We start from the raw sequence: 11,964 nt of genomic DNA on the forward strand, positions 1-11,964 counted from the left end.
CATGCGTAAAGACTAAAAGAGTTTCCACATGAGGGCCTATTTGGTTCACAGCCAGAATCGGAATGGTTTATTCTCATAATCTGTTTGGTTCAGATTGGAATGGAAATGGGAATTGGAATAAGCAGGAATAAGATTTCATTCCTAAGAGAAGGGAAGGGAATGACTCTTCCCTCATATGGGAGAATGCCATTCTGATAGAAATGGGAATGGGATTCTGATTTCACTCAACCAAACAGTTGGAATTGGAATAGTCCATTCTGATTCTGATTCTAGACCCTATTCCCACAAATCAAATGGGATATGAGGTTTTATATTTATAGGCATTACTAATCTAGGGTGGGGTGGACAGTATATATAATAGAAAGAGAGAGAGAGAGAGAACCATAGACTTGCCAACTGTGCCAGTTGGCACCATCAGGAGAGAGCTAACCGGAGACCTGCCAACTGTGCCAGTTGGCACCATCAGGTTTTAGGTTGCTCGAGGAGGCTCCATTTTTATCCCAAAAACTTTGGCTGTTGGGAATGCTCTTGGGCATCACATTAACAGGGGTGTGGGATAAAAAAATTCATTGCCCTGAATATTCTTTTAATCAACAGGACAAGCAGAGGAGTGAATGGGTTGCTGTGTCAATTAGGGGTAAGCATGGGTCGGTTCAGTTCAGTTCCATGGCAGAACCTATAATCTACCTTATAGGGGTCGATTCTAGGTTTTTGGAACTGGAACCTACATTGTTAGGGTTTACCTGTGGAACTTGTTCTATCTTTACTCTTTCCCTTCAAGAAAAAAAAAATGAAACATGTCCTTCAAAAACTTGATTTTCAATAAAAATAATATATAGTTTAAAACTTATATTATCTTTATTGATTAGATTGGGTAATTTAATATGTAAATTATCATAATATATTAATATATGGTTGATAATTTGTCATTATAATTTAATTTTATAAATATTACCTTTTACATTATTTATTGTACACATACAAATATTAAAATGAAAACATATGATCAAATCACTTAACTAACTTGATGGTCAAGTTAGACCATGGCTTTTGTAACCATTATTGTTTGCGCTCAAATCTTTACATCTTTAAAAAATTTTTGGGGTTTATTTCAAGCCATTTCGGTTCCAAGGTCAATTCATTGGATCAGTTTGGGTAGGATAAACCCCTAGACCCTGGAATCGACATGAGTGGGGGTCAGTTCTAAGAATTTGAAACTAAACCTACCCTATAATAGATCGATAGGGTCGGTTCAAGGTCAGTTTAAGATCGGTTCCATTTAATTCCGGGTAAAACCTACCCATTGTCAACCTATAATGAAAAATAAATAGACGAATGTTGGTGGGGTTATGATCAGATAGGGGCTCTTGGTGAAGAGTGTGTCCAAAACCGTGTGGGACAAGCTTTTTCTGCAGTAGTATTGACTGTTGAGGTGGAAATGAATATTTGAAAGGGGTTTTTATTAATTTAGTTATCTTATAAATTTTTATTGATTTGTACAATTAGAAACAGGTAAGAAATTTATCAAAATATGAGAGGTACGGGTGGGGGTTTGGAACCGCGGGTACTGGGGGTAAATAAAAAAAAAAAAAACTAATAAAAATTTATGAGATTGTGATAAATTTACTTATTTGAAAACAGATTTAGGAAAATAAAATAAAATAGAAAATATGAAATGATAAAACTGTATTTAGAAAAAAAGTAGTACTTTTAAATCGGTGATTTTGACTAAAATAGTTATACCGTAGAGAACTGGACCGACTAAATATCCCATATGGTGTATTAATTAATGACCGTAAATGCCAATAGAGAACTGGACCGACTAAATATCCCAAACTGAAGGCTGTGTTTAATAGAAAATAAGAAAGGACGAGGAATTTGAATAAAAGTTTTCAAGGAATTTTGTACTCTCAACACTTTCCCTTTCATACCATGTAACAACTATTAGGTAATTTCTCTGAATAAATCTGCCATGCCTCTTAATACAAGGGCCTATCACACTTGAAATATACATAAATTTAGATCCATGTATACCTTACGGTAGAATTTAATTAAGGGCAAATTTTTTAAGTTATCCCTACTATTTAGTTAATTGATAAACTCTATCATTACCGTTTATCTATTGTCTTAAAGTATCTCAATTATTTTTAATAATTAACTAATTACTCTTCTATCGTTAGGGTTCTATCACAATCCGCTTACATGCCACACCACGTGACTTATATTTTGAGAAGATGGCAATAATACCCTTTCTCCTAAATTAGAGAAAAAATGCCGATGGTTGTTAAGATGCAACACTAGAGAGAGACAAAGAGAGGCTGCTTGGCATGCTGCTCATCATTGATTCTCAGACATGGAGTCTAAGGGGGTGTTCTGCAGTGTGAATTAAGAAATTAGTGGGTGTGGGCTGGTCTATACTACACCTTATGGTAGGAATCAATCCACACTACACCACACTACAGTCCACAACTGTTCTAAACTATTCACAGATTGTGGATTGGATTAGTCCACATCCATAGTGGTGTTTTGTAGGTGTGGTGTACGTGGACTAGTCCACACCCAAGGTTCAAAGTATTGATACTATACGAGTTTCGACAGTATCGTATCGACACTTAGAAACGACCGAAACTCTTTTTTTTTGTTTTTTTTTCAAATTTTGGTTTTTTTGGAAGTTTTTAGCATGCTTTTTATTATTAAAAAAATTGGGAAACAAGTGTTTCGGACCATATCATTTTCAAAAGATGCAATACATTATGCCCGATACGGGGCGTATCGTATCGATACTTTGAACCATGTCTACACCACACTTTTTGATTCCATGTATCTTATATACAATTTCTGAAGTAATCTACACAGTCGATCATAAAATGTCTAATTTGTATAATTATGTAATAAATAAATTGAAAAAAAGGCTTTGACAATTGAATGTTAACTAAAAAATATTAATTTCAACAAAATGGTAATAAAATAATTTAAAAATAAAAATTACTATTTTATTGATAAAAATATAAAAGTAATATTTAAACAAACGAAATAACAATTTATTGCGAGATAAGCGTAGCACCAAACTATTTATACAAACTAACAAATATAATGGCATACCAGTGGTGGAGAGTAGACTTGTTCATGGGCCGGGCCGGGCCGGGCTTTTACTGTGTATTAACAAATTTTTTTAAGGCCCGAGCCCAACCCGACCATCGGGCCTACAATTTGGGCCCGAGCCCGGCCCTCATAAAAAGCCCGAAGCCCGAGCCTGGGCCCGGGCCCAAAATTTAGCCTATATTATTATTATTAATGTTGAAGCAGCTGAATAAAGAGAGAGATAGATTGAAATTATAAAGAAAAGAATAAAATATATATATATATATATATTAAATTATAAATATATATTTTAATAAATATTATATTATTTATATATTTTATATAATATATAAAATACATATTATATATTTTATAAAATATATAATACTGAGTCGGGCCGGGCCGGGCTCGGGCCGGGCTTTTTTGACAAATCCCGAGCCTGGCCTGAAACACAGTCGGGCTTACTGTGTTAAGCCCGAGGTCAAGCCCGCGGGCCTAATTATATGACCAAGCCCGGCCGGGGTGCGGGCCGGGCCGTCGGGCTACCCGGCCCATGAACAAGTCTAGTGGAGAGATTTGGCAAAGCATAGCAGCAAAAATCTTTGGCAGTGGAGACCTTCAACAGTAAAATGATATATAGGATTTGGAGGATGCTATGAAGCAGGGTATCAAAAATGAACCTTATACCGACCCCATCCACGAGAAAATGTTGTTGCCGATAATTTGGGGTGTGAACAGGGCCGGTCCATGATATAGTTTGGACTGGTCCTATCCACGACCAACTAAATGGGGAGTTCATCCCATGGTGTGGACCAAAATGGTCCATCCATGAGATGAACACGTTACGAATCCCACCCAAGTTGCCATTGGAGAGGTACAAGGAGCACAACATGGTGGTACACGGGTCTGGAATCGTTTATTGAGATTGTGATCGGAGGTGGGTAATCGGAGAAGGTGGATAACTCCACTGATTTCAACAAGTCTACCTAAGAAGTGGAGATCAAAAAACCTTTTGCACACATCAATCATCTTCTGTATAACATCCATGGGAATGCCATGGTTTTTCACATGCAATTAATCTACCATGATAAGCTTCCTGTCTTCGAATGACCAACTTAATAGTTCACAACAACTAAATCATTTAAACTGACTGAAATTTAAAGTTGATTCTTCACTTGAAAGAGCACATATTCTTCACAGGCTTTCACTAGGTTCTTTAGAACTTGGGACCTCTCAGGATCTTGCAATTGAGCGAGCGAGAGAGAGAGAGAGGTGGGTGAAGAGGGAGATGATGATGATGCGTTCACATTTTTGAGGCGTGCGATAAACTTTCTCTGGAGGAGATTTCATTTTGTTTCTCATTTCTTTACCCTCTCCCTTTTGTTTTTCATTTCTTTGTTTTCCCTTTCCTCCTTCGTACTTTCAAAGGGGAGGCCTAGGGCTAACATGCTCAAGTGGGGGAGGGTTCCTTACACTGTTCCCAGCAAACCAGAAAACTAGACTCAGATAATGATCTCGCTTAAAGGGTTGCAACAAGTATCTCGTGAAGAGTTGTTGAGTTGCAACCTGAGTTGCAAAGGTGCAGATATAGGTTATCCTTTGAGGCGTGTGCGTGTGCCATTTCTTCAGCTTCCTCAAAATTTTCATTAGATGGTTTTTTTTTTTTTTTAATTTTGAGGAATAGTAGGGTAAATTTGGCATTTCATTGTTTTTCGTTATGCTTAATGACGATATCAATTATTAGAAACAATAGGGGTACTTTAAGACAATATGTAAACAGTACTATTTACAGTTTGTCAATTAACTGAACAGTAGGAATAGTTTAAGAAATTTACCCTTTAATTAATTATAATGAGACATGAAGATGGAATACTAAACCACTTGGTCAAATTAGCATTGATACTAGGGCCAAGGAACCATTCAGCCTAAAAGCTTAGGCTGTTAGAAGGGGTCCTTGAAAAGGTATTTATTCTCTAACATGCCCCCTTACACAAAAGCCCATTGGGCTTGAAGCTTTTAGGTTGAATGGTTACTTCGACATGTTACTAAAGCCTCTTTGGCCAAGTGGTCACTATTTATCCTCGTGGCTCTCATTATAATCAATTAAATTTCAACAAAAGGTATGAGAGGGCATGTGTTTTTCCATGCTTCAAACATGATGGGCTTACATTTGTGAGGGTGTGTTAAAGAACCAAAACGTTTCAGGGACATCAACTAACAGATTAAACTATTAGGTTAAACGGTTACTTAAGATGACATTAGAGCATATTTGGCCAAATTGAAAAGCATTTGATCATTGTCATCTCCATTATAATTAATTAAGTTTCAACACAAGGTCTAACTAACAGGTTAAGCTTTTAGGTTGAACAATTCCTTGACATCAAATCAAACATAACTTAACTGCATTTCTTCTATTGAATTTCAACCACCTGTCTCCTTCATACCTCACAATTGCATGCAATTTGCAGTTCCAATTTAACAATTAATGTGCATTGAGTAAGGTGGCATTGAATTCTGACTTATATTTGGCTAGAAGTAATTTCGTATTTCGAAACCTAGTCCAATTTAAGATTGGTTTTGACAACAACCACATTTTTGTGGTTTTCTTTCTTGGTGAGTTTTTTTTTTCTTTGGTAATTTCTTGAACAAGTATACATAGAGTATTATTTTGATTAGGTGAGAGATCAACTTTGCTATTGTTATCTGTGGGACTGGGAGGCTTCCTGGAAAACAAAGAGAAGACAGTTGAAGGATGCAATACTAGTTTTAAGTTGATGAAGTGGGAACACGGAACCTGATCCGAAATTGTTGGGACATATGACATTAATTTTTTTAGGAACAATAACATTTGTATAATATATTAATAGTAGTAGTAGTACGTAGCTACAAAGCCTTGAAAGAAGAGTTAATAATAGAGTTGGTAGATAGATGGCTTTATTACCTTTTACATGCAACCACAGTAACAGCACTTCTACTCCACGCTTTTACGTACTTCAAAAAGGCAAAGTGGCGAAGAGCATCATATCCGGCCGGCCGGTGGGTTAACCAATAACCATCACACTTCTGTTCACAGTTCAGTTCAGCTCAGACTGATGCATGCCTTTGAGAATTATATGATTAATTTGTGTACTTGGAAATCGTAGATGCTTTGGACAAAGGATTTGGGTTCTCTTCTCAACATGCTGTGCATCTACAGCCTTATTGCATTAATTTCTAAATCTAGGTGAACTGATGTAATTAAAATATGCTAGGCCGTAAGACTGGATGTTTGCTGTTGCTGATGTGGCTAGAGATCCTTTTGGTAAGGTTGTGGATTTCAGTGGTTACTCCATGGGATGCTCGTCTATAAACACGTTGCTGAAGCATGGGCTGCTTGGGAGTTGGGAGGCGCTCAGGTGCACAACCTCACCAATAACTTTAGGAATTCGGCATTGATCATTGAAGGGGATTCAAACTTCAAAGCTTGTCATTTCATGTCTCAAAGGTCTTATTTCCCTCCCATGGAATCTCAAGAACATCGTTCAGGAGTGCCAAAAGATTAAGGATCAGCTCGAGAGTACGGTTACTTACAAGCATGTCTTCAGGGAAGCGAATCAAGTGGTGGATTGGATTGCAATAAAAAGCTCACTTGAATTTTGGTTCTATTCATCTTAATTTGACTAACCTCTCTTGTGCCACATCAACCATTAAATGGAATAGTGAGAAAATCAAAAATGTTGGGATGCAGGAAAAGAGACATTTAAATTAACGATTCCAAAATAGCTTCGGTGATCTTGAATCACTAAGGTAATTTGGCACATTTCATTTCTGAGATGTTATATAATTGTATTATAAGTATATTATAATAATAAGTTAAAACACTTTAAACACCCAATCAGCTCGCATTTCTATCAAAAACGATTTTTTTTTCTTTTTTTTTGTGTTAAAAAAAAACAGGTGAAAATGTTTTGGTGCCAAACACCCACTAATTTCCATAAGATAGACTCAGAACAGAACCAAATATTAATCACTAGACCTGATTATATAGGGCATCTATAATTATCTATTAGAATAACAACAGACAACTCAATGTTTGCTAACATATCTTTAACAAAAAAGTTAGAAAAATAGTAAAATATCAATATCTTGATTAAACAAGCGATTTTAAACAAAATTATCAAAATTTTGAAATGTATCCTTTTAAACGTAAAGCATAACAAAAAATACAAAAAAAAAAGGAAACTTTATATATCCTTAACTATATAACCAATTCCAGTCTTTATTGGTTTGATACAATAAAATATCAGTACCAACCGAATTTTTAATCAGGACACAAATACAGAACCGGAATCAACATATTCAGTGTATGAGATCAGAATGCAGTTTTGTAACTTTTTGTTCTTGGTTCTGGTAGGAGTGATCAACAAAAACCAAAAAATCAAACCAAAGAAATCGAACTAAAAAATCGAAAATTTACCAAACTGATCGGTGTACATATAGTATTTATATTATACATTATATATTTTTATAGTATATAATGAAAATATAAAAACCAAAGAATCAAATTAGTCAAAAATCAAACCCATCAACCAATTGGTTTATATTCGGTTTCAGTTCATGATTTTTTTAAGAACCGATTGATGTTACTGATTCGGTTCAAAAAACAGTTGATGGTTCAATTAAACTAACCATAAGCACCCTTAGGTTCCGGCTTTAATTGGTTAATTTAAAACAACAAGAACCAGTCTCAACTTTCAACCTCCCGATTATTAATGGGACACAAGTACAGAACCAAAACCGATATAATGAAATAAACCCGACCCATTGACAGCTCTGGCTACAAATATTAAAACAGAATACAAATTTATTAATTCCACGTTTAATTAAAAAAATTCAGGAGTAATATTCTAGATAAATTGTATGAGATGAGACTATGAGAGGTCCAACAGATCTAAAAGATAGTGGTAAAACTTTTTTCAAGTTTGGCACGGAATTGAGGAAGAGGCCATGGTAGTGATTTGTGACAGGTTGGTGCATCTCCATTTGCCTCTTTTATATACATATACTCGTATGCAATTGCAAACACACACTAAGTGCTGAACGCCACAAAACAAATATATATATATATATATATATATATATATATATATATATATATATAATAAATAGATGGTCTATATGTGGATGGATTAGCTAAGTGGGGAAGATTATTCGTCGGCACGCTTGCCTAGGGGAATGTTTGTGGGACCTTTCTTAACCAAAGAGAGTTGGTCTTTGTCAGAATATTTTAATCTTTCATTATGAAAAGAAGGGAAGATGGCATGAAAGTAATGATCATTCATCCAACAGGAAGCCTATCTACCAAATAAATTTCAATGGGAGGGGGGGAGGGGGGTTCTTAATTAATTTAATTGCCCCTTTGGGGACTGATCAGTGGACATGGAAACTTGGAAATCATGAGTTGGGGTTTTGGTTGAGGGCTTGAGTTGGGGCTGATGACGAACTGGTTTCCCAAAACAACAGTCACAGTTCGATCCATTTGCATTGGTGAACTGAACCCTCCTCCTAGGGAAGACTGAGGAGCTAGAGCTGATCGATGTATAGTTAATTTGTATTTATAATTTAAAGGCTGCAATTGCATTGTGGGCCTAATACTATGATGCCATGTTGTGATGGGGGGAAGAAATGGATCATGAGTCATACACTCCTACCTACTTGTTCTTGTTCTTCTCCTCCAGCTCCTACTTGCTGAACAAATGTGCTTTCATGGCTGGAAGAATCTTTAATGGTGCTGACGAGACCTGACATTACGGATATATCTGTTTGCAAGAAAAGAAAAAAAGCCGGCCGAGGGACGAAAAAAGAAACAAAGCTACAATATATAGGATTAAATGCCATCGTTCAATTCAACCCACATCAGATTTAATAATAATAATAATAATAATAATAATAATAATAATAATAATAATAAACATGAGAAGTAACACAATCCCAGTTTGTTAAATCTTAAATGAGAAAAACAAATTAAACAAGTAGTCCTGTTTATGACTGTCCATGAGACTCCTTAAGAATTTCCACAATTCACAAGCTCTTGGTACCTACAACATGAATATTATTTGGACCAATCCCACCAAAACCATACAACACTGATGATGCCCATTTGTTACTCCATCCCTTCTCTGTAGAAGATGGAAGAAAATATGATTTTAGGCCATTGTGCAAGCACTGGAAGCACTCATGCTTCTCTAGCTTCTACATGTTTCCCTGCAAAATGAAAACAGGAAAAAAAAAATAAAAAGAAAAAAAAAATCCTGGGTTCTTCTTGATCTTTTCGTCTATGATACGCAGTATTCCATGACACCCCTTTTGAAGCCAACCTAAAATGAGCTTCAAATCTTCGCAATGAACAAAGAGCAAAAAGAAAATAAAGGAAAAGAAATAAATAAACCATGTATCTATCTGTTAGTCTGAAGAAATCCAAACAAGTCACCAACCATGTGAAAAGAAGAGAAGCACCAGTTTCTTTTTACTCCTTGCTTTTTTTTTTCCTTCTTTTTCTCTATCAGCGTCATCATCATCATCATCGATCTTCATGTTCTTCTTTACCATGATCCTCCGCCCAACATTCCATTCCAGTACCCAGTTGAATCTCCTTGTCCTCTATTCTGCTCAAATTCAGTTGTGCTTGAAACCTGTCTCAGATCCTCAAAAGGAAATAACAGTCTCCCACTACTCTCCTGCACTCCATGGAGATTCCCATACCCACCTCCAAGCCCATCAAGAGAAAAACTGAGGGTTGGCTTGAAATCTTGCAAGGCTAATCCAGATGGGTAAACCGTGTTCGAATCCGGAATTGGAATCGGCGTGAAAGAACTCAACCCCCTTGAAGTAATTCCACTTCTCAACAACTGAAAAGCTGAAAGAGAAGATGTAGAAGTAGAAGAAGAAGAAGAAGGGTTATTATGGGTGTCGTTGTTGGTGGTCTGTAAGTTGGGTAATTCAGCAAATTCAGAGATGGCATGAAAATCTTGTGCAGCTGGGAAAGCCAGGTTGAGGTCTTGCCCTTTGTGGATCTTTGGGTTTGGCTGAGAAGATGCAGAACAGGTTGGCGGGGTCAGATCAGGCAGATTTTTCGATGAAGAGGAGGCTGATGAAGTTGAAGATCTCTTGTTCTTTCTCGAGCCTCCTCCCACAGGAACATTTCTGAGAGATCCACCTTCAGTCCAGTACCTTCTACATGTCTTGCAGAAGTATCTTGGTTGAGTGAGACTGTAGTTGTTGTAATAACAAAATTTGGTGTTTGTTGAGTTGCACCTTGGACAATTCAAGGCTTGCTCTTTCTGAGGCCTGGTTCTCCTCTCTAACATAGGCCTCGAACATGTATTAGAGATCACCTCCTCCATTGCTGCTGGCTTCACCAGTCCGATCTCCTGAAACCCAAATTACCCCCCAAAAAATATGATACAATAATAAGATACATAGATGCTGATCAAAACATAAGGATCATAACTCAAAGCTCTACATAAAGATGAAAGAAGAAAATATTAGCAACAAGGAGACAGAAGAACCACCTTGGTGCTTTAACTTTCAAGGTTACACCAGCAAAAGAAGGAGAAAGGAAAAAAAAAAGAAATACAAATAACAATAACAAATATTACCTTTTCCATTGCTTTTCACATAAGCGAAAAGGAAGGGGAAAAAAAAGTGCACTACTTTCAAGAAAAAATGAAAAAACTCAAGTGATAAGAACATAAAATCAAAAAAAAGTGGGGACTTGCACTAGATGTAAAATACCATCATCTTTTCTTTTATGTTTCCCTCTTTTTGGAACTCTTAACAAGAAATCCACACTAATTCTAAAATAAAAATCAATTCAAATCGATGCGAACTAGCGGTACAAAGCAAGATACCCATGAAAGAAATCCTACAAACTCCATCGAGATCGTGAAAAGAAAAGCAGATCTCTACCTGTGGCCATTGAGCAGTATCCATGGAAGAAGAAAGAGGATGAAGAAAGGTTCTCTCTGTGTCTTAAAAGAAAAATGACCTACTTTTGCTGCAAGAGGTGTTTAAATCAAGGAGTAATGTCTGATATGGTGTGATGTGGTGTGGTGGTTTTATGTGTTGGCTTACTATGCAAAATGAAATAAAGAGATGTGTTGTTTCCAGACACTTGCCATGATATTATTGTTTGTATTTTGATTTTGCTAGTGCTATATTATAATTATTTTCATGTGGGTATATTTGTCCGGCCAGTTAAATTATTCTAATTTGATATTTTAATAATAATATTTTTATTCTTTGTGGGTATATGTGAATTGTGATGGGTTTCTCTTTTCTGACCAAAGAATGGGAGTCAGAATTCTTCTCTTCTCATTCCTTTTTGGGTGTTTTTTCTTCTTTTGTTTATTATGGTCTGAACTACTGGGTTGATTTGGTAGATTGGAATTTGATAGAATACAAGTTAATTTCTAGGATATCCTAATGACCAAACTGTGTCTGTGCCCCGATCAGCACGGGATCCTTCAGGTGAGGAACAGTTGAGAATTCATATTGGCGTCAGTCTCAGTCGTCAGATGGGGTTCAACATGCTCTAACACAAGGTGGGTCACTATTAGATAGATTCCAAAGTGATAACCCAGAAGCGACCCTCCGAGGGACCACTTCATTAGTCTTCTATTCTATGTTTATTATTCGAGTGAGTGGGCTGTGGGGGGTGGTAGAAAGGAAAGGAGAAGGGGAAGAGGCATGTGGGCCCTGTGAACGATGTAAAGATGAAGACAAGAGACGACAAAAGAAACCATGATGGGCCCCAGTTTGTGCCAGTGGGAATAGAAGAGAAAATTAGGGTTTGTGATGGGGACGTGATGGGTTGAATTTATTGAAAACGCCAAATCACAGTGG

General features: G+C 36.5%; 1 protein-coding gene across 1 annotated transcript; it reads right to left on the reverse strand.

Moving 5' to 3' along the window:
- Nucleotides 1–9,036: 9,036 nt before the first annotated feature.
- Nucleotides 9,037–11,187, reverse strand: LOC104594256 (dof zinc finger protein 1-like). Its single transcript, XM_010254477.3, has 2 exons — nucleotides 11,029–11,187; nucleotides 9,037–10,490 (listed from the first exon to the last, which is right to left on the reverse strand). Exons 1-2 carry the CDS (start codon nucleotides 11,050–11,052, stop codon nucleotides 9,663–9,665), a joined length of 852 nt encoding a protein of 283 aa, XP_010252779.1. The 5' UTR covers nucleotides 11,053–11,187; the 3' UTR covers nucleotides 9,037–9,662.
- Nucleotides 11,188–11,964: the final 777 nt, after the last annotated feature.

Source organism: Nelumbo nucifera, chromosome 3, assembly GCF_055504915.1.
Source record: "Nelumbo nucifera cultivar China Antique chromosome 3, China Antique-T2T, whole genome shotgun sequence".
Lineage (NCBI taxonomy): Eukaryota > Viridiplantae > Streptophyta > Magnoliopsida > Proteales > Nelumbonaceae > Nelumbo > Nelumbo nucifera.